This window comes from Narcine bancroftii, chromosome 1 (assembly GCF_036971445.1).
Source record: "Narcine bancroftii isolate sNarBan1 chromosome 1, sNarBan1.hap1, whole genome shotgun sequence".
Taxonomy (NCBI): Eukaryota; Metazoa; Chordata; class Chondrichthyes; order Torpediniformes; family Narcinidae; genus Narcine; species Narcine bancroftii.
The window spans coordinates 444,668,008-444,692,330 of record NC_091469.1 but is presented as its reverse complement, the minus strand read 5'-3'; the positions used below and the strand labels follow the sequence as shown (position 1 = coordinate 444,692,330).

General features: G+C 39.3%; 1 protein-coding gene across 1 annotated transcript in view; it reads right to left on the bottom strand.

The window, feature by feature from the left end:
* LOC138751751 (kinesin-1 heavy chain) overlaps window positions 1-24,323 on the bottom strand; it is a 166,260-nt gene that overhangs the window by 57,041 nt on the left and 84,896 nt on the right. Inside the window, exons 3-9 of the mRNA XM_069914457.1 lie at window positions 21,883-21,956; window positions 21,396-21,500; window positions 17,418-17,466; window positions 11,284-11,339; window positions 11,101-11,188; window positions 5,930-6,054; window positions 1,175-1,279 (exon numbers count right to left, since the gene is read on the bottom strand). Coding sequence (XP_069770558.1) covers window positions 1,175-1,279; window positions 5,930-6,054; window positions 11,101-11,188; window positions 11,284-11,339; window positions 17,418-17,466; window positions 21,396-21,500; window positions 21,883-21,956 — 602 coding nt within the window. The remainder of the gene's footprint in view (window positions 1-1,174; window positions 1,280-5,929; window positions 6,055-11,100; window positions 11,189-11,283; window positions 11,340-17,417; window positions 17,467-21,395; window positions 21,501-21,882; window positions 21,957-24,323) is intronic.

The window sequence follows — 24,323 nt, the reverse complement described above, 5'->3', positions numbered from 1 at the left end:
CAAGGGCATGGAACATATATAAATAGGAGGAGTACCTTGCTGTCTCAAAGTAAATTACGTGGCTAAATCCTCAGGGCCAGATGAGGTATTCCATTAGATCTTGAGGGAGGCTAGTGCAGAAATTGGAGGGGCCCTGCCAGTTCTATATATAACGTCCTTAGCCACAGGTCAGGTTCTGGAGGATTAAACTATAGCTCATATTTTTCAAAAAGGTTCCAAAAATAACCTAGGAAATTAAAGGCTGGTGAGCCTGACATCAGTAGTAGGCAAGTTGTAGTACCCCAAATATCAGTGATGGGCCCATTGTTATTTGTCATCTATTGTTTATCAATGATCCATATGAAAATGTGGTAAATTTGATCAGAAAATTTGCAGACAACAAAGACTGAACAGCTGGTAAAATGGGCTGAAAATGGCAGGTGGAATTTAATGCAGACAAATGTGAGGTATTTCATTTTGGAAGGACAAACCAAGATAGGACATACATGGGAAATGGTAGGGCACTGTGGAGTGTAGTAGAACAAAAGATATGGGAATACAGATACATATTTCCCTGAAAATGGCGTCACAGGTAGAAAGGATCTTAAAAGAGCTTTTGGAATATTGGCCTGCAAAAATCAAAGTATTAAATATAGGAGTTGAGATGTTATGGTAAAGTTGTACAAGACATTGTTGAGGCCAGATTTGGAATGCTGTGTGCAGTTTTGGACACCTATCTACAGAAAATACGTTAATAAAATTGAAAGAGTGCAGATTTACTAGGATGTTCCTGGAACTTGAGGAATTGAGTTACAGGAAAAGTTAAACAAGTCAGTACTTTATTCCCTGGAGGGTAGAAGAATGAAGAGAGTTTTTATAGAGGGATAAAAATTATGAAGGGTATAGATAGAGTAGGCTACTTCCACTGAGGTTAGGTGAGAAACAAACCAGAGGTATAGGTAAAGGGTGAAAGGAGAGAAGTTTTAGGGGAACATGATGGACTCAAATTTAATATAAATTTGGACAAGTTCATGGATAAGAGGGCTATGGACAAGGTGCAGGCAGTGGGACCAGGCAGAATAACAGTTCATCACGGACTAGAAGGGCCTAGGGGCTGTTTTCTGTGTGGCAATATGCTATAGTTCTATGCTCTATGGAAGCACTTGAAAAAGCAGAATGTATTTTTAATACTTACACTTGATTCTGCTAGAGAAGCAATGACATTCCCCAGTGCTGACAAAGACTTGTTGATATTCTTGGCTTCATCCAGAACAGCACCTTCTGCTCCAGTTTTACTAACCTGTATGGGAAAGTTTTCAACAATGTGAGAATGAGATCATATGATTAGCACAATGATATCCAGTTCTTCATTCTTTCAGATTGTTTTCTGTCATATTCTGTTCACTGACACATAAAAACCAGTACATGTAAACTAGGATAGCCCCAAATATTGGATGTATAACTTCGCTAATGAAGTACTGTTGAGGTGAAGAAAATCTCATTCTCGGGCCCCTTACCTTAAACAAGACAAATAAGTTTAAGTGAAAGGCACTTGATAGCAATATTTCCTTAGCAGTCAATTTTCTTTTCTTAACATTCTTGGTGCGTGGGCATTGCTGGCAAAACCTTTGATATTTCTTAACATTGGTACTTTGAAAAGGTGATGATGGGCTTTCTTGTACTCTGCAGTCCAGGTGAAGGTGCTTTTCAGGTTTTACCAATTTGATTTATCTAAATAGCTGCCCTCTGAAATGGCCGCCCTCTGAAATGGCCTAGCAAGCCAAGAATCAGTAGGTGTGGGTTGGAATAACAAGTGGGCTTGCCATGAAAATTCATTACTCACAATGGAGAAAAGCCAATGTTGTAGTCTTGCTGGCTGCTGCTTCCAGATCTTCTCCTGACATTTACTATAATCCTATCCTCTTACCACTCTCCGCCAAAACCACCAGAATTACTAACATTGTTCTATTAAGACTACTTTCCATTTTGGTGATCTGACTCTTGAATGGTCCTCTTATTAGTAAACAAATGATAAACTGTCTTGGAGAGAGCCTACTTTACAGAAGAAAATATGCCTGCGAAGGAGCTGCGGTCACCCCATTGAGGTGTTACGATGCAGAGGCCATTCAGCTTGTCAAGTCTGTCCTACATCACGAGCCGATCCACTCTGCCTGGACCTTTCCAATTTCGATGCCACTGGCTTGTGAGACCACAAAGCCTTGCATGTGCCCAATAACCTGGCCTCTGCGTCTGCCGACTAGAGGTTCATTGACCCATATACTGGAGGAGTTGTAGGGAAGAAACTTCGCCACAGCTACTCTGTCCAGGGCCCTCATTGTGGGAATTGCTTCTACAAGGTTCTCAATCTGAGCTCAAAGGAACAGAAGCAGGCCACTCGGCCCATCAAGTCTGTCCATTAAGCTGCTCTACCCTAGTTCCAATTTCTGGCTTTTTCCCCATACCCCTTGATGTTCTCACTAACGTGATACTTGTCCATTGTTTAAACACTCCCAGTGATCTGGCTTCCACTGCTGTATGTGGCAGTGAGTTCCACAGATCCACGACCCTCTGGCTGAAGTTCTTCCTAACCTCTGTTTTATATGGATAGCTTCTAATTTTCAGACTTTCAATTAAGAAAGGGGAAGATTCAAACTAGAGGACATGGTTTAAGATTGAAGGGGGAAAATTACAAGGGGAACATGAGGGGAAATTTCTTTACGCAGAGGGTGGTGGGGATGTGGAATGAGCTTCCGGCAGACGTGGTCGAGGCGGGATCATTGGTTACATTTAAGGAAAGACTGGATCGTTACATGGATAGGAGGGGACTAGAGGGGTATGGATCGGGTGCTGGTCAGTGGGACTAGGAGGGTGGGGATTTGCTACGGCATGGACTAGTAGGGCCGAACTGGCCTGTTCTGTGCTGTAAGTCTTAAAATGCAGCATTAAACCCTCCCCACCATTGAGAACATCTACAGGGAATGATGACATTGGAGAGTGGCAGCAATCAAATATCCACATCACCCAGCACACGCTCTATTCTCATTGCTACCATCAGGAAAGAGGTATAGGTGCCTCAACACTCCCACCATCAGGTTCAGAAACAGCTGCTCCCCTCCACAATCAGACTCTTCAACTCAAAATCAATCAGGGACTTAAGGACACTTACTTTTGCTCTTTATTGAGGTTCTTTCCTCGCTCTTTATTGAGGTTCTTTCCTCACTCTTTATTCAGGTTCTTTCCTCACTCTTTATTGAGGTTCTTTCCTCGCTCTTTATTGAGGTATGTTTACATTTCTTTAGTTGTTTCCATGTGAATGTTGTCATTTTTTTTAAACTTATGACCATCTGTACATACGACTGATTAAAGAAAAACTATAAATTAAAAAAAATAATAATGTAGCGGGCCACTAAATATGCCATGCCTGAAATGGTGACCCGACACTGGGAGCCCGCAGCCTACACAGCCAGCCAAGACAGGTGACACGCTTCGAAGTCAGTGCTCGACTCAGCAGCACACAGCTGTAGCACCTAACTCCAACAGGCTGGCCAGCAGCAGCCGTTTGGGTTGAGCTAGGGAAATGGCCACACCCAGGGATGAGAGGGGCTCACTGATTGGCCACTCCTCGGGTAGCACTAAACGACCAAACCCAGGAAACGGATTATAATGCCACCAGTTGGGTGGCATGATGATGCCAGAGATGGGGTTCTGAGCCATTTATAAGCAAAGCTTATAAATGTTTACAGTAAATCAGCATTGAATTCATTGCCATAATGTGTATCTCTTCCTTGAGCATAACCTCTCCAGCAGTATCAGCTGCTACAATGGTGACCTGACTAGTCTAACTGGCATCATGGATCTGAAGAATGAGTGACCAGCCTGCAATCAACATGGCCTCATTGAAGCTGCCCAGCTTCTGGACATCACAGCCATGGGTGGGGTTCCAGCAAGCCGAGGCGCAGTTCGCCGTACGGAACATCACAGCCGATGACACCCACTTCTACTATGTGGTTGGTGCCCTCAAGCAGGACATGGCAGCTCGCATTACCAACTTCCTCCAGGAACCTCCGGAACAAGGGAAGTATCAGGCCATTAAGGAGCTACTAACCCAAACTTTTGTGCTTTCATGGTGCAAGCACGCTACCCGTCTGCTGCACATGGACAGGGCCCCATCCGCCCTCATGAGTGACATGCTTGCCTTGAATGATGGCCATACCCCATGTGCTCTATTCGAGCAAATTTTCCTGGAGCGGTTACCAGAGGACATCAGGCTACTCATAGCCAAAGAAGTCTTCGCTGATCCCAGAAAGGTAGCCACCAGAGCCGATCTGCTCTGGGCGGCAAAAAGGGACACCTGCTTTTTATTAGACCACGTGGCCTCTCCTCGTCAATATCAGCCTATCGGGAAGCCGCTTGACAGACTGCCCAACAAGTCTTCCTCCAAGCCTGCAAACCCCGGTGAGCCATATTGTTTCTACCATCAGCAATGGGGTACTGAGGCCCGCTGATGTCAATCACCCTGCTTGCAGTAAAACCCATGATTGTGGAGCCAGGCACAATTCTAATGCTATCTATAAATTTGCTGATGACACCACAGTTGTCGGCAGAATCACAAACAGCAATGAGGAAGTGCACAGGAGGGAGATGGATCAGCTTGTTGAGTGGTGTCATACCAAAACCCTTCACTCAATGTTAGCAAAACCAAGGAGATGATTGTGGGCTTCATGAGGAAGTCAGGGGAACGTGACCCAGTCCTCATCACAGGCTCAGTAGTGGAGAGGATCAAGAATTTCAAATTCCTGGGTGTCAACATCTCCAAGGATCTGTCTTGGAGCCTCCATGTTGATGCAATCATGAAGAAAGCTTGCCAGCAGCTATACTTTATGAGGTGTCTGAGGAGATTCAGTATCTCACCGAAGACTCTTGAAAACTTCTACAGGTGTACCGTGGAGAGCATTCCAGCTGGTTACATTACTGTCTGGTTTGGAGGTACTAACTCTCAGGTGTGACATCACAGGGATCAGACCTCACTCCACTGAGGACATCTATAGGAGGTGGTGTCTTAAAAAAGCAGCCTCTATCCTCAAAGACCCCCACCATCCAGGCCATGCCCTCTTCACTCTGCTACCATCGGGAAAAAGGTAAAGGAGCCTAAAGACCAGCACTCAATGGCATAAGGACAGCTTCTTCCCTGCTGCCATCAGATTCCTGAATAATCAATGAATCAAGACACTGCCTTACTTTTCATGCAGTATCATTTAAAAAATTTAAAAAAAAATATTTATTCTAAGGTGGTTTATATGAATGTTTGGGCTGTGATGATGCTGCAAATCACATTTTGTGACTTGTTCATGACAATAAATTTTGATTCTAAAAAATTAATATTTTACATCTTTGCTTTATTTTAGTAATTTGTATTTGGATACTTAATTAATCTGATAAATTCTTAGTTTTTCTCTCCCCTCTTTCCTCCTTTTGATACTCCCTAACTTGTGAAAAACTAATTTTGTCAATAAAGCTGATGTATTGGTCTCCACATTCTCAGCATCTCCTCAAACTTGCAATTCCATGAAGCCATTCCTTTCTTCGTTAAGTCAAGGACTTGTTCCTAATTTGGGCTGAAAGCAGTTTATTTGATTACTATTTCCTATTTATTTCTCAGATGTTCCAGAGTATCAACAGCCAACAAATATTCAGCTCAACTAAACAGTAATTTAGTTTTCTTATTCAAATATTTACTGAAACTATATAGAAAGTAAGACCTTGTACATTACAGGAAAATATTTAATTTTTAACCAAAGTTAAACCAATGGAATAAAAGTTAAACTTCATTTTTGAGGGTCAATTAACAATCTTTAAATTATCTCATACAAGCTACCTTAAAAATTACAGTAACCATCTCAAAAAGGTTAGCTGGTTCCATTTTTTTTTTAAAAAAAGGAAAATTACATACCTTTTCACTACCTGCTAAGTCGACCAGATAAAGTTTGCCGCTTAGCTTCTGTTCTGTTGCAGTGTTTTCCTGTTTGACATTAATGAGAAAGATACTGTGGCTACGCGAGCTGTGTTCGTTCATATCTGGAAAAGACAAGAGTTGCTATTGATGGCTGCACATACAAATCTTTGATGTAACAATTAGCATTATAACAAAATATACTGAAAATTCCCAGCAACTCAAGCAGTTCCTACAGAAAGAAGCAGTTAATATTTCAAATTGTCAGCCTTTCATAAACTTGATTTGAAACAATAAAAGTTTGAAAAGACAGCAACCTAAAATGTCAACTCCATCTCTCTCTAAAAGTGGTTCCTGACCTGCTGAATGTTTTGACCATTTTCTGGTTTTGTTTCAGATTTTCAGTATCTCCATTCTATTGTCTTTATGTCCTCTTACTTATTCAGGCCTCTAGTTTTCCCACAGAGTTTCAAAAACCAAACAGAAGTGAATAGCTAAGCTTTCTTGCCACCTTCACACTCAATAACATCACATTTAATCACAGGAAACCATCTGCTGCAATAACTTCAGTTACACCATACGAAAAAAAAAGTCTAGAGCTGGGAATAGAGTTGAAGAGAACACATCTTTCCTCTTGCAGCATGTATGGATGGTTATTGGACCAGAAGACATCCCAATTGTTAAAATGAGAATTGCATTCTGGAACTATCCACATCTCCAGCTGACTGTTTTAGTATAGCTACAACAATGGCATCAGATCAGATTTAGATTTATTGTCAGAATACATACTGACATCACATACAACCCTGAGATTCCTTTTCCCATGGGCAACGCAGAATTACCACTTATTGGAAGTTCCAAAAAAAAACAACTCAAGGACCTATGTAAACCAATAAAGAAATGTAAAAAAAAATGTGCAAAAGTAAGTCCTTAAATAATCCCTTTTTGAGTTTATTGTTGAGGAGTCTGATGGTGGAGGGGCAGCAGCTGTTCCTGAACCTGGTGGCGCGAGTCTTGTGACACCTGTACCTCTTTCCTGATGATAGCATGTGCTGGGTGGTGTGAATCCTTGATGATTGCTACTGTTCTTTGATAGCAGCATTCCCTGTTGATGATCTCACTGTTGGGGAGGGTTTTATCCATTATGTCCTGGGCTTTATATAGGGCTTTATGCTCAGGGGCCCCATACCAGACTGCGATGCAGCTGGTCAGCACACTTTCCACCACACATCAGTAGAAATTGCCACAGTTTCCAGTGGTATGCCAAACCTCCTCAAACTCCTGAGGAAGTAGAGGCACTGACATGTTTTCTTCACAATGCAATTCACATGTGGGGTCATCCAGGAAAGCTCTTCTGAGATAGAGACTCCCAAGAACTTAAATTTGCTCACTCTGTCCACCTCTGATTCCCCAATGATCATTGGATTGTATACCTCTGGCTTTCCCTTCCTGAAGTCAACAATCAGGTCCTTGGTTTTGGTGACGGAGGGCAAGATTGATAGCCATACTCCATTTGGCTAAGTTTTCAATCTCCCTCCTGTATGCTGACTCATCACCCGATTTTATACAATCCACGACCATGGTATCATACACAAATTTGTAGTGTTGTTGTACTGAGCCACACAGTCATAGGTATATAGCGAATAGAGCAGGGGTTAAGAACACGGCCAGGTGGTGCTTCAGTACTGATGGAGGTTGTGCAAGAGATGTTCTTACTAATCCTCTCTGATTGTGGTCTGGAGGTGAGGAAATCAACTTGGAAAATTGCCCATCTGTCCACAAAAAGAGCAAATCGAATTTGGGTAATTGCTGCTCCATTTACTCTGTCATTAGCAAATTGATAGAAAATGGTGGTAACAGGGTTTATGAAGCAACATATATTCACCAACAATTTGCTGAGTGCAGCCTAGTCTGCATTGGCAGGATTACTCTGCTCCAGACCATGAAGCCTTGGTCAAAAATTGAAGAGCTGAACTCCAGAGAACTGACCAAGTTAAAACTGAAGACAACATGTATTTATGGTGGATGTGGGAAGAAGGGGGCAAAAAAAAAAAACACTCCAATACTAGAGTTAGACATCACATAAAGGAAGACTGTTGTGGCTGCTGACCATCAATCATCCAAACACCAGGACATCATTACACAAGAATAAAACATGAAAGTCTGCTGACATTGTGTGAAGAACAAACAATGCTGTAGAAATTCAGCAGGTCACACAATGTCCTTTATCTTTTCTTTGGCTTGGCTTCGCGGACGAAGATTTATGGAGGGGGTAAAAGTCCACGTCAGCTGCAGGCTCGTTTGTGGCTGACAAGTCCGATGCGGGACAGGCAGGCACGGTTGCAGCGGCTGCAGGGGAAAATTGGTTGGTTGGGGTTGGGTTTTTCCTCCTTTGCCTTTTGTCAGTGAGGTGTCCTTTATATAGCAAAGATAAAGATACATAATCGATGTTTTGGGCTTAAGCCCTTCATCAAGGTACCTTGCTATCTCAAGCAAACATAGAGGAGATGTCACATCTGTCCTTTTACTTCTTAGTTTCCGACCATCAGTCCTTCTAAGCCAACCACAAACTCATTTCAAAACTGCATTCTGTGCACTTAACACCATTTCTGCTACATTTGCAAAACCAAAGATTTAGTCACCACGTTATGGAGCAGTGGTATCCCAAAAGGATTAAATTCACCTCCCTTAGGAATAACTTTTTCATCTGGAATGTTAACAAATAAATGAATTGGATTTACAATCCAATTACAAAAGTATAACATTTTTTTTCTTCCACTAGAATAACTGAATATTCAATCTCTTTTGTATTTTTTAAATTTAAATCATGTACACTATTGTAGTCTTTTTTAATGATGTCCCTGTTTGGCTGCAGCAAGAATATATATATATATATATATATATATATATATTTCTTTTCTTTGGCTTGGCTTCGTGGATGAAGATTTATGGAGGGGTATGTCCACGTCAGCTGCAGGCTCGTTGGTGACTGACAAGTCCGATGCGGGACAGGCAGGCTCGGTTGCAGCTGTTGCAAGGGAAAATTGGTTGGTTGGGGTTGGGTGTTGGGTTTTTCCTCCTTTGTCTTTTGTCAGTGAAGTGGGCTCTGCGGTCTTCTTCAAAGGAGGTTGCTGCCCGCCGAACTGCACGGTTGGAGGCGATATCAGCCCACTGGCGGTGGTCAATGTGGCAGGCACCAAGAGATTTCTTTAAGCAGTCCTTGTACCTCTTCTTTGGTGCACCTCTGTCTCGGTGGCCAGTGGAGAGCTCGCCATAGAACACGATCTTGGGAAGGCAATGGTCCTCCATTCTGGAGACGTGACCCACCCAGCGTAGTTGGGTCTTCAGCAGCGTGGATTCGATCCTTGTGGACTCTGCCAGCTCGAGTACTTCGATGTCGGTGATGAAGTCATTCCAATGAATGTTGAGGATGGAGCGGAGATGGCGCTAATGGAAGCTTTCTAGGAGCCGTAGGTGATGCTGGTGCACAATGTGCATGTCTATAAATTCAATAATACAGGAAAGTCTGCAGACACTGGGATTGCAGTGCAATACATAAAAGTGCTGGAGAAACTCAGCAGGTCATGCAGGATCAAAATGAAGTAAAGGGTAACCAACAATTCAGACCTGAGCCCTTTGTCAAAGTCCAGGTTGTACCTCTCTTATCCAGTGCTGTGGTCCGGTAACTGCCATGTTTGAATCTGCCATTGATAGTACAAATTCCCTAAAGACAGCATGGGACATGAACCCAGACCCAATCACTGGCATTGTAAAGGCATTGCACTAACTGCTATGCCGCCCCACAGTATTATTTCCATTTTTAGGCTTTGTTCTACCTTTGATATGCTTACAAAGGGGGTTCCCTTAGGGGTCAATTTCCGTTTTCTGGCATTTTCTGAGGCCAGATCCCAACATCAGTGGATTAAAGAGGAACAACCTGTATGAGCAAAAAGCAGACAGGTGGCTGAATTAAAAGATTCAGAGAGGAGAGGAGGGAAGAATACAGGCTAACAGGCAAAAGGTTATGGGGAGATGGTAGAAGAGAAAAATCTGATAGCAGGAGGAAGTAGTTCCCTGAATATAAAGGCAATGGGATGGGGAGCTGGAGGAAAGGAGACAGAAGGCTTGGGAGAGAGTAACATGGGAGAGGGGTTTCATGGAAACTGGAAAAGTCAACATTAATGCTGTCTGGTTGGAGAGTGCCCAGACAAAATATTAAGTTTTGTTCCTCCAACTTGCAGGGAGCCTCAATTTGGCAGTGCACAAGGACATGAATAAACATGTCAGTAACGGAATGGTGTCTTAATTAAAAGGTTGGCCGCTTGGAGGTCCCTGTTATTAGGTACTGAGGGGGTGATTAGTGGCAAGGGATGATTGACAAGGGAGTTCCAGAGGGAGCAGTCCCTACAGAAAGTTGGGTGTGTGAGGGGAAAGAGAATGTGGGATCATGTGTAGATAGTGAACTCACTATTGTTAAATATCATTATAGCTCACTAGGTTAATTAATTGAATCAGACATTCAATTTAATTTTATTGATTAATGCTTTTAGATAAAGCAAGGTAATTAACTTGAAGCACCAAATCTCTAAAAATTGTAAAACTAATTGGTACGTCAAATTGATAAAAACAGACGAAAGAAGAGAAAATGTTCCATCATTCACCATCCAGTCAACTGAGTAATTTTCCCAAAAGGGTCCACTCGACTTCCAGTTCCCCAACCCTACCCTCTCCATTCAGAGAACTATCCTCTCCCCCTTCTCAGACTTTTTAAAAAAAATTTCCCCTCCCACCCATGATCTTTTGCCTATTGGCTGGTGCATCTCCCCCTCCCACCCATCTTTTTATTCAGGCATCTGCCTGCTTTTTGCTCATACCTTGATGAAGGGTTCAGGGCTGAAATATTGCTTCCTTTAGATGCTGCATGACCCGTTGAGTTTATCCAGTGTATCACAGGATCAGTGGTTCCTGTGATCTAATCTAATCTACATTAGATCACATGAACCACAACATCCAGATAGATGAACAATAAAACAGTATTTTCTGAAAAGATGCAACTGAAGTCAAATTATAACAGCTGCAAAATTAAGACTATGGTGATAAAAATTTAAAGCTAATCACTTTCATGTCCTTTCAACATTGCCAATAAAAGAACAAATAGAGGCCACGCTTACTTGTAACTGCTACGTGTCTGTTAGATTTTCCTTCATCAATTGTATCCATGACCTCATCAGGACTGCAAACAAAACGTTCGGTGCAACCCTGTATTAGAGGGAAAGGAATAATAAAGGCAATTATATACACAAAATAATTTCAGAATATCATGGTGAATAATGCAGTTGGTATACTTCACTCACTTTCACATAAGGTACTCTATTTTTATCTTCATGGACAGAGAGATTGGTCTTGGATACTGAAAAGAAAAATATTCTCTCATTATCCAACATTTCCTCAAAATATTTATATAAATACGAGTATATTTAATAATATACTTTCCATCTCTTCATGTGGATTTAATAGCTAAGATTTTTAGAAATAGTTAATGGTCTAAATCATGCTTACAGCGGTGAAGGAAATTATTATAACTTCACAAATAAGAACATGGAAGTTAAACCAAACATTCAAATGTTGTTGCCCATGCAGCCTGCAATGGAATTAGCAGAGATCAGTGAATTGAAGAGAATTTTGAATCTGAAATTTAACCTTATTGAATAAGGTAAGACAGTTTCTAAAGAATGCTAAGCCATAATAAAGTGTTCTCAACCCATCTAACATTTAAAACTAATTTGGTGTGGAATTATAGAATCAATGAACTGCTACGATACAAAAAGCCAAATCCCCACCTATATGTATTGCATGAAGTACAATTCATCAACCCATGACCCTGCTCTTTCTCCATAGGTCTGCAAGCCCATGTTGCCCAATTATATCCATGTGATTAATTAACTAGTAAATCTTTAGAATGCGGAGGAAGCCGGAGCACCTGCAGGAAACACATGCAATCACAATTTGAATGTACAAACAGTGGCGGATTAACTTGGGTTAAAGGCACTGCAACAGCACTGCTCTAATCATGCTTTTAAGGCTTTCCCGCCCACCCCCCCCCCCGAAAATCTGGGTCAATTTATTTCAATTACCCTCACAGTGAGGGAATTCCAAATCCTATCTATTGTTTGTCTGACCACTTCAGAATTTAATGGTTAAAAAAACTATTAGTATTACGACTCTCTAAAGTAACCTGATTTATACACAATCTTTATTTTGCTTTCTAAAAATGTTTCAAAGTTAAATGTCAAGAAACAAAAGCAATAAATGCCTGAAGACTTTGCAGGTCAAGCTGTATCAATGGAGAAGGAAAACTTTACCTTCACCAAATCAGAAAGTGAGAAAACAAGGATGTTTTAAACTGCAAAAAGGGCCAAGAACAGAAGGGATATTTTAAAAATTGGGAATCAAAAGATGTGATATTAATGGAGGATTGTTTTGAAGGAGGTGTATTTCTTTCTTTCAATAGGTTTAGAGAGAAGTTTGGCACTTTATTTGCTTACTATCAAGTACGAGATTTATTGTCAGAAAGTTTTGGACGAGAGTTAGTATTGCCTGGTCAAACAAAATTTGAGAAATTAATTGCTGACAAGGGGAAGAAGGGATTTGTTTCAGAAATGTATACATTACTACAGGAAAAGATGTCGAAGGTTGATATATATATATAAATATATATATATATATATATATATATATGAAATGAAAATAAATGGGAGAAGGATCTAGTTATTCCTCTATCTTTGGAGGAGTGGTCAACCATGTGTGTTGATAAGTGTCACGAAGCAAATTAATGTATGATATAGTTTGGGTAATTATAATTTTTTTTACATCAGTTGTATTTAACTCCTGAAAAGCTGAAAAAATATGGATTCAGATCTGTTTTCGATGTGGAGAACAGACAGGTACCTTCCTATACTCAATGTACAAAAGTCAGACCTTTTTGGGAAAAACTTATTAAGTTTTTTACGTGATTTATTTTAGATCTGTAGCTTGACCCGTGGGTATGTTTAATGGGTTATATGAATACATAATTATTGCGATTGGATAAATCTCAGATTACATTTATACGTTTAGGGTTGGCTGTAGCTAGAAAATTTATAGCTATTACATGGAGAAATTATGTTGAATTGATGGCATAATGAAATATAATCATGTCTTTATTTGGAAAGGATAACATAATTTGCAAAATAATTTTTTTTATTAAAATGTGGAGTCTGTATTTGGAATGTATGGGTTTGGATGTTAAATAAATGTTTCTATTAGAGATGTAAAAGGTTGGCACACCAAACAGCAACCATTTAAAACCCGGTATAATTGTGTTTTTTAAAGCTCTGAAGGGGGTTGGGTTAGGTGGGAGGTGGGGGTAGTAGGGATTTTTCTTATAGATTAGATTGTATGTGTTTATTTTGCAAAATTCTTAAATAAAATTTTTTTAAAAACAGAAGGAACATCTGAGATGTTACACAGAGCAAAGATGTCTCGATAATTACTTCAAATTCAAAAGGTAGAAAAAAATCAAAATGAAGCAGTTACAGTCACATCTACTGAAAGAAAAAAGTTACATTATAAATCCTGAGGTATTTAACTAATGAATGGAATTTCAGCTGATGTTAATTGGATACACTGGACATCATTCAGGGATATGCATGGGGAAGGGGGGGGGGGTGGCGTAAGAAGGAAATGTCAAAGAGTAGAAATGGAGCAAACAAAGTGGCAGATGACTGGTAATTCGGGATCACTCTTGCAGACAAGGTGAAACTGACAAACCAAGTGTTTTCTTGATAATACCTCTGGTTTTCTAAAAAGTGCACACACAGACTAAGCAAACAACGTAACTTAAAGAAAAAAAAATTGGACATTATTGGATTTGTAATGCTTATACTGTATTGTGGAGCAGGAAATTACTTGATCTAAAAATATATTAGACTTTCATTTGTATTATAATCTGGGGAAATTGAATTGAATCAGAAAAGGAAATGGAGCAGAACTTTACTGGACAAACTTACTTTAAAATATTAGTTATCTCAAGGCATTGGTGATTTAGCATTATTGTGCAGAATTTTACAGTTTTAATCAAATCCATCGCAAGTACAATTGACACAATCTTACTTTTAGACTTGGTGCTTTACAACCCTTTGGATAGCGATTAATAATGTCATACAACTTGTTCTTCCTGTTCAATGCAAGGTTATCAACTTGGAGCATTAACTTTGTTTTTCTCTCTGCAAGCTACCCCTGACCTGATAGATATGACAGCTTTGTAGTATTCCAAATTTACATCAAATGTTATGACCTGTATCTCAGATTCAGTAATTTTCTTCCTCTTCTCTTATTTTCAAACACCTTCCCCAATTTCTCTTTAAGACAGAACAACACTGAACAAGCTTGACTACCATTTTTCAGGCAACACCATCACTACTTCTATCTTGATCTATCCTATCCCAGTGCTTCATTTGTTCTTACCACCCCCCTCTCTGCAATTTAAAATTGTGTTTTCAATTTTTCTATTCCTGATGGAAGGTCACTAATCTAAGAAACTTTAATCATCAACTGCATTTGGTATTACAGTTGAGTAGAGATAACCACAGGGGAATGAGTTGGAAGGGTAATGCAAACAGGGATGATGGTGGAGCAGCGATAGCAAAAATTTCTTGGAACTATTTTGGAAGATGCAGATACATCCCAAAGAAGTATTTGAAATGGAGGGTGACACAACCACAGCTAATAAATCATAAACCACAAAAGCAAAAAGAGAGAGCATTCAATATTTGAAATATTACCAAGAAGCTAGGGGATTGGTAAGCTTTTAAAAACTTTTTAAAAATGGCAATAAAGCAAAAAGAAGAGATTAATGTAAGTTAGCCAATAACATAAAAGATTATACCAAAGGATATAAAAATATATAGAGAGTAAACGAGAGGAAAGAATGGACATCAGATTGCTGGAAAATGAAGTAGAAGAAATTGCAATGAGGAACAAAGAAATAGCTGATGAACTAAATCTGTATTCAGTGACAATCCTAACTGTGGAAGACATCAATGACTTGCAAGATATTCCAGTGTGTCAGGGGCAGAAGTGAGTATAGTCACTATTAATAATGAAAGATAGTTGGGAAGCTGGAAAATCTGAAGGTTGTTAAATCACTCAGGACGGACTGCACTCCAGGGTTCTAAAAGACATAGCTAAAGAGATTGTGAAATTTCAAGAATCATTTGAGTCATGAATGGTTCTAGGGAACTGGCAAATTCCAACTCCAAGTAGGGAGAGAGGCAAAGGACAAGGGGTTTTAAGCCAGTTAGCTTCACTTCAGCGGTTAGCAAGATTTTAAGAGCTCACTCTTAAGGATGAGAATTTGGGCTAGTTCGAAGATGTGATAAAATAGGCCAAAGTCAGTACAGTTTCTTTTCAGGGAGAACTTGCCTGACAAATCTGTGAGAATTCTTCAAGGAAGAGACAAGCAGAACAAAGGAAAGACGGTGGGTTTTTTTTAATTTGAATTTTCAGAAGGTTGCAAAACAAGATTGGAGCACCTGGTATTACAGGAAAAGTACTAGCATGAATAAAGATTTGGCCAACTGGCAGAAGGCAGAGTGGGAATACAGGGGGCCTTTTTTGGCTGGTTGCCAGTAACTAGTGGTGTTCTGCAAGGGTCCACTACTTTTTACGTTATAGGTTAATGACCTGGATGATGGAGTAGATGACCCTGTGGCAAAGTTTGCAGATGATTCAAAGATAGGAAGAATTACAAGTAATGCAGAGGAAGCAGAGAGTCTGCAGAAGGACTTGGACTGGTTGGGAGAATAGTCAAAGAAGTGTATGACCATGCACTTTGGTGAAAGAAATATTTTCTAAATAAAGAGAATTCAGTAACCTCAAGTCCAAAGGGTCTTGCAAGTCCTAGTGCAGGGATCGCAAAAGCTTAATTTACAGGTTGAGTGAGTAGTGAGGAATGCAAATGCAATGTTAGCATTCATTTTGAGAGTCAAGTTCAAATGGTACTGTGCATATACAACCCAACAGAATAGTGTTTCTCCAGACCATGGTGCACACACAATACACAGTACATAGCTATCACATATGTACATAAAAATATAATTTAATATAAATAAATACTCAGTTACAAGCTTCTGTTCATCAATCTCACAGCCTATTTTCCAGTCTGGCAATCCTAATTTTGATGTTCCTGTACCTCCTTGATGGTAGTGGTCTTCCATAATTCTTTGAACCCTATTTAAGCAACGATCCTATAAATGTCATCAATAGAGGAAAGGGTGACCCCAGTGATCATGTCTGTTTTGATGATCTGTCTTGACTTTGGGCCCAATTCTTTACACCTACCACACTACACAATGATGCAATCAGACTGGAAACTCTCAGATATGCTCTTGCAAAAATTATCAATATGGAGGCTAATAGCCTTGCCTTCCTCAATCTCCTTTGTAAGTGTAAGCACTGTTGTACCTTTCTGACTAATGAGGTGGAGCTGTGAGTCTAGGATACCTCATTCTTTATGTGCACACCAAGGAGCTTTGTGCTTTCCACTCACTCCACGAAAGAACCACAAATGTGAAATGGAAAATGGTCAACCTTGACCTCCTGAACTCCACTATCATCTTCTAGGTCTCATCCACATTGAGACTCTGGTTGTTGTTCCCACATTCTACAAGCCTTTTCAACTCTCTACAAGCCAACTCATCATGGTTGCTGATGAGGTCAACTACTGGGGTATCAACCACAAATTAGATGATTTAGTTAGAACTGAATCTGACAGGGTGCCATGAGTCAGCAGTGTGAATAGTAATGGACTATGCACACAGCCCAAAGTGCGCCAGTGCGATGGGGCTTGAAGACTTGCTGCCACCCTGGTAAGACCATGGTTTTTCCCTCAAGAAGTCCAGAATCCAGTTTCAGACAGTTTATCTTGCTTCCAAGGTATGATCATGTTGAACTCCGAGCTAAAGGTCAATGAACAATATCCTGGCATACAAGGCATCGCTTTCTGGGTGGTGACTTAGCAGGGGTCGGTGCTGGGTCCACCAATGTTAAGGTTGAGTGAGTGGGCATGGGTCTCCCACTTTGGGAGGAAAAATGGAAGATCAGAATATTATTTAAATGGCAAGCGATTGCAGCCTGCTGCCATAAAGTAGTACTTGGGAGTACTTGTACATAAATCACAAAAAATTATTTTGAAGGTGCAGCAGGCTCTCAAGAAGGCCAATGGAATTTAGGACCAGAGAGTTACTGGTGAGGCTGCATCTGGAGTTCTATGTGCAGTTCTGGTCTCCTTACTTGAGGAAGGATGAACTTGGCTTTAGAGGCGGTGCAGAGGAGGTTCACCAGGTTGATTCTAGGGATGAAGGGGTTGGTCCAAATTTAATTAACGCATAAAAGAAAGCACCTAATTTGTGTTGTTAGAATTCAAAAAGATGACTTTTCATCAACTTACCATCCAAAAGGTCCCTAATCTTGTCCAAATAAATTTCAAAATATGAAACCTAAAAGAAAATAATCAAGACAGTTAGTTGCAGAGAAATAGCTATTGTAACTTAAATTTATTTTAAAAGCTGGAAACACAAAAGGCTGGAAATACTCTGCAGATCAAAAGCATTTGTAGAGAGAGAAAAATAGAGTTAATGCCCAGGTCAATACCCTTCCATCAGAAGTTTAATGTGCTGAATATTTCCAACACCTGCAACTGTATTCTTCTGGATATTTTGAAATGTAATTTTGATTTTTAGGTTTCTGGACTAATCAACACATGAAAAATGTTTAAAAAAAAAAATCACACAGTCGTGGTCAACTTAGTTTCAACCTGCAAATAACCAGTAAAAAGGGATTAGTTCTGGACAGATTATTGTAAACACCTAACTAGTTCACTATCATGGAATCAGAAATTTCAATAAAGATAGTGGTTATTTAATGCATTCATGTCAAAATGGAGCTATTAATTTAAATATTCTCATTTCAATCCATCAACTTTTATTAAATCACACTTCAAGTGCCTATCCAAGCAAGATTTCTTTTAAAACATTATGCCATTGTTTAGAAGGGATTTTCCTCAAATCTCTTTTTATTTCTAAAACTTGAAGTAATTCTTGGTCTTTTATTATATTGATTTAATCTCTGCTCAGCTTTCTTCTCCCACCACTTCAATGAATGCAAAAGCAACCCCCACTTTTCAGCCTCCTACACTCCAGGAAAGAAAAGCCTCAGCCCGTCGAGGCACTCATTATTGACGTCCAACAGCCCTGACAATAGCTAGTGAATCTCTTCTGTACCTTTTTGGTTTAATGGCATCCTTCCTGTTGCTGGCCGAACAGAACTGTGCACAATGCTACTTGTGGTCTCACCAATATCTTGTAGAGATGCAGCACAACTTTCCTGTATTCTACACTGATGAGGGCAGCTTATTGTCACTTTCATAGAACTATGTACTGTACCTCTAAGTCCGGCTTCCTCTGTTCAACTCACTCCACATTCACTGTGAAGTCCTGCCCTGGTTAACTGACCTCACAGTTGAGTTAAATTCCATCTGCCATTCCTTGCACCATTAGATGCTGTTGAAACCTCAGATAACCTTCTTCACTGTCCACTATGCCACCATTTTGATGTCATCTGCATGATAACTACATTTTCATTTAAGTCCTTAAAAAAGATAACAAACAACAGTACAGATCCCTGCAGCACAAACAATGATCACCAACCTCAAATCCGAGTAAGAACCCTCCACTACTAGCCTCTGGCTCCTAAAAGCCAATGCTGAATCTATTTGGCCAGCTGAGTCCTGATTTCATGTTATCTGACCTTCCAGACCAGACTGGGTCAAAGGCCTTGTTAAAGTTCACATTGACAATGCCTAATTCTCCTGCCCTCAATCTTCTTTGACACCTCTTCAAAAAAAAAATCAAATCTGTCTACAACAAAATCAGAAGGGAGGTGCGCCTCAATTTACTTTGGACATTGCTAGACCCTGAATTGAGACTGAGGTCAGAGAGAGAGTTCAAATAACAGGAGGCAAAGCATAGGATAATCCTTGTGGACTGAATTGAGATCATTTGTAAAACAATCAATTATTGAATCTGCATTTGGTTTCTCCAGAGGAACATTATGAATACCAAATGCAATACACTAAATTAGAAGGTTCAGGTGAATTGATGCTTCGCCTGAAAGGATTGCTTGGGAGTTGGGATATGCCATGAGAGAGGAAGTAGTTGGTGCAGATGGAAGAGCATACCAGGGAGTTGTGGAAAGAATGATCTGGTGGTGGAATACTGTTGACATTTGTAGAATTTTGGGAGATTAATTAGTTAAAAGCAGAGACTTGTCGAAAATAGGGATAAGGGGAAACCTACACTTGTTCTGAGTAGGTGGAGAGGGGATAACAAAAAAGTAGTAAACAGCGACAAGATGTCATGTGAAGAATCACCATCTAGTACCAGGAATCTGGAGGGCATCACAGATGTCCACGAGAAGGGTCTAGACAATCAAGAAAAATAATAGAATCAAGAAATCTTGCTGCATTACAATAATTTTGTCTATGGAAATTCCAGGATACCTCTTTACTCTTTTTTTTAGCAAATTTAACAGCACCTTTCTTTTCTTTTAAATATATTTTTTTTTCTTTTCTGTCCCCAATGTCTCTTTTAATTTTTTTTTAAATTGAGCTGAACATATAAACTTGCATACAAAATTTTAAGGTAAACACATAACAAATCATCTCACATGTATACACAAGTACCAAAGGATGGAACTATATTAATTCACGAGAAACAAGTTATTGAATTAATCTGTGAAAACCATATTGAAACCCATATTTGCCAAATTAAAAATTGATAAAAAGAACTTAAACACTAAATCTAGTCTACCTCCTCCTACTAATCAAGGTAATCTTTTTAAAAGAAAAGAGAAATTATGAAATCAGAGAGCGACCTCCAGACATCGGACAGAGAATCTCCGAAACATTCAAGATTCTTAATTCTTCCAATCGTGATAGTAATCTATGAGTGGGCCCCATATCTTTACAAATTGAAACTTTCTATCTTTAATGTTGTATCTAATTTTCTCCAAGCTTAAATAGGATGTTATATCATATTACCACTGTGTATGGGTAGGTGAAGTCATCTTTTTAAAATAATTATTTGAATACTTTGGTACACACCTATCACAAAAATGTAAGGGGAAAGTGCATTGCTAATGGCAGGACTCTTTATAGAATGGATATTCAGGATCTGGAGTTCAGGTCTATGGCTCCCTGAAGGTGGCCACACAGGTAGATAGGGAGGTTTTTTTTTTAAAAAAGGCATACTTGTCTTCATTGAGCAAGGCATTGAGTATAAAAGTGAGGAAGTAATATCGAAGCTATACAAAACCTTGGTAAGGCTGCATTTACCCCATTCCAGGAAAGATGTGGAGACTTTGGAAAACCTTACCAGTCTGTTGCCTGAATTAGAGAATATGAGCTTTGGGGAGAGGTTGATCTAACTTTTTTTTTCTCTCTCTCTGGAGTATCAGAAGCTGGTGAGCGACTTGAAAAATGTTTCTAAAACTGAGAGGCATTGATGGGGTAGACAGTCCAAATATTTTTCCCAGGATAAAAATGTCACACATTTAAATGTTTACATTTAGACACATAGCACAGTAACAGATTCTTTCGGCCCACGAGCCTGTGCCACCCGATTAACCAACAACCCTGGTACGTTTTGAATGTTGGGAGGAAAATGGAGTGCCTAGAGGAAACCCATGCAGACATGGGGAGAACGTACAAACTCCTTACAGACAGCACCAGATTTGAACTCTGGTCGCTGGCACTGTAACAGCCTTGTACAGGCTGCTAAGCTAACTGTGCCTGAATGCATACTAGAGAACATGCATTTTTTTTGGGGGGGGGTGGGAGGGGAGTTTAAAAGAGATGTGTGGGACTGTTTATTTTCCCCACAGAGAGTAGTAGTAGGTGCCAAGAGCCAACAGGCAATAGTGGTGGATAAAATGATAATAGTGTTTAAGTTGCTTTTAGATACACGTGAATATGCATCAGACGCAAGCAGTAAAGTTTTAGTTTAATTTTGGATCAATGTTTAGTGCAGACATATAGATCAAATGGGCTGTTCACATGCTGTATTGATCTAAGTGTTTTTATCTTTTCACTATCCTCTATCTTTCTTAGCAACTTAAAGCATTTATCTTAAGATATTGAGCTCTGGGGCAAAAATCAGAATTGAAACATCAGCCTGTTTATCTCCCCAATGACACGGTTTGACTTTAACATTTTCTGTTTTCTTTCAAGTCTATCATGTCAATTTTTAAACAATTATGCAGCAGTTTTTAAAGACCCAACGTTACCTTCAAAGGAAACTCAAGATAGTGTTAAATACTAGTCTTGGCATTGTAATTTTCAGAAATACCTTTGTTTTAAAGTATCTTTTACCTTGATGTGGAATTCCAAATTTTCATCCATGGAGTAAATATAATTAAAAATATCTTGGGCTATTCTGGGAATTATTCCCATACAATCAGGATCATGAAGCGTTCCCTAGATTTAGAAATTAAAAAATTATACTGTAAATGACATCCAACACACAATATAACATGCACCTATCACTGGATTTCTAAGATTTTTAAAGAACTCAATAGACTCTGCCACACTTTCAAAATAGTGCTGAAACCCAAAAACCATATTGGAATAAATAGAGAGCCGTAACTCTTAAAATACACAATCTTAAATTTTTAGAGATTGAATTCAAAGGCTTATTATTCATTTGTTCTAAATAATTTCTTAATTAAAACTTTTGTTTTTGACAGCAAATTAATCTAGAATTGGAAAACCTACATCAATAATGTGTAACAAAACAAGTAATGGATGAACATTGGAGACACTCTTTGTGCTGATCTCAAGTGTGTGAGAAATCACTTACCTCCATTGTGTGCGTTTTGCCAGAGGCTGTTTGCCCATAGGCGAATATTGTACCGTTATAGCCATCAAGTACATCTGGAAGATTAATAATGCAAAATTATCACAAACTGGTAAAAAAAATCTGACATTGATGTTCTGAAGCACTTTAGCAGGCAACAAAATATAAAGCAGTTCCAGTCAAGAAATCCCATAATCTTCTATTTTTTTCCCCAATGATAACACAGGTCTGAAGTGGCCTTTTAAGTTAGACTCCTCAAGTGAGGAGTGAGATTCCCTTGTCATCTACAGAAATTTAAACATAAACATCCAGTACAGTTACAGGGCCTTTTGTTCCATGAGCCCATGCCAACCCCCAGTACAATTAGAATGGTGGGAAGAACTGGAGTCCACAGGGAAAACCCATGCAGACATGGGGAGAATGTATGAATTCCTTACAGACAGTGTGGGATTTGAACCCTGGTCCCGATCGCTGGCACTGTAACAGCACTGAGTTAACTGTGCTGCTCTTGACATTTGCACTTTATTTCTAAACACATTTGCTTCTCATTTTTAAATTTAAAATATACATTGCCTAGTAGGATTAAGTACTGTAGATAAAAGTAAGCTGAGAAAAGTTTTGTACTGCTTATCTTGTAAGAATTTTATGGATCACAAAGTATTTTTTGTTTCTATGGTTTCCAAATAATTGAAAATCTTGCTATTGTCAACAAATACTGTCTCTAACCCAAAGAAGCCAATTCAAAATGAAAAATAATTATTGCTTTCGTAGCTGCTGATTGTTTTGTTAGAAACTGCTTTGTGGTTTTCTCCAATACAGATTTAAATTACTTGAATGGAATACTGAAAGAGGACAGTATTGTTGACATCAACTCTCATGTGCTAAGATATCTTGCCGCATTGCTTGAATTGAAGTTCCCCTTTGATCAACTATTACTTCCATCACATTATCATAAAATTATAATCCATTTGCAACCAACATACAATTGCCAACATCACTCTAGCATGTTATCATAGAGTCATGCTAGAATTGGAATTCTAAGATTAATCACAAAGACTCTAGCATAGCCTGTACTGGGTTCATTGCCAATTAGTTTTTAAAAAATCAAGCTTTAGAAGTGTAGTTACAAATCTGCTTCTATATACTCAGTTATAAAAACTGAGCATTCTGTATGAATGCTCGCAAGAGTGTACAGATAAAGGAGAAATTGACATGTTCTGTGAACTCAGATCCTGAACTGCCCTCTCACTTAGGTTGCATACAACTGCCCAGTTCCATTCTTAAATTGCTTCAAGCCCATCTCATCTTCATTTCCTCTTTTAAACGTATTTTATACTTCAAACTAAAATTTTGATCAATCCTTTAGCATGCATCATTTTATTTTACTCTCACCTTGCAGAAGTTTGGATCATATTGTATAAAGGCTTTCAACACTGAAGTGGCACACAAATTGAACACAAAAATGTTTAAGCTTATTTATAACAAAATACTAAGTGTAATGAGAAAGGGTTCTGCTGTAAATAGACTTTGTACTTTTAAAGCAGTTACAGTAATTCATACAGTTGTGTATAGAAATTGCTAGGACGCCCTAAAAAGAGCAACCCCACTGTCGCCAGGAGTGGGGGTTACCAGATCTCAGGACTTGAGTCATCAATCAACTAATCCAGTCACGTGTGTGAGATGGCTCACAAGAGTTCCCTTGGAACCAAGGGCATTGTAAATACTATAAATAGTTCTCTAACTGTAAATAAAAGAGTTCATTCTTTGGATTTGGGAAACACTGGTGTCTGTCTTTTCTTTCTGAGTCTAATGAGGTGGAAGATTGTATTTCACACAACGTGAGCACAGCACAAACATTCAGCGCATTTACAATATTTTGGCGATGAGGATGGGAATGCCAATCACAATGGAACAGCTGGTGGCTGACCTCAAGCAGCAGTAGAAATACAAGTGAGGCTAATTGACAAGATTTCAGAAAAAATGTCTGTTGGGACTCCAGCCACTGTAGGAAGTGAGCCTGAAGTTAAATTCAAATTCGGCAGATGCTTTAATAAGGTCTATCACTGAGTTCTCATTTGACCAAGACTCAAGTACATTTGAAACTTGGTTCAAAAAAATATGAAGATTTATTTTCAGTCAACTTTGCCAAGTTCAATGATGGCTGGAAAATTAGGCTGTTGTGGAAGTTAGGCACTTGAGTACACGAGCGCTACACAAACTTCATTCTGCGAAAACTTCCCCGTGAGCTCAGCTTCAAGAGATATTCAGTGAACAAACATTCGGTATCTGTGCCTCAAAATGACTAAGAAAGATACTGAACATTTCGTGACATATGTGGGTATGGTGAATCGACAGTGCTAGCATTTTAAACTTCCTATGCTGACTGAAGACCAGTTTAAGTGTCTAATCTTTGTAGAAGGAATGCAGTCGCATTTGACCTCAGA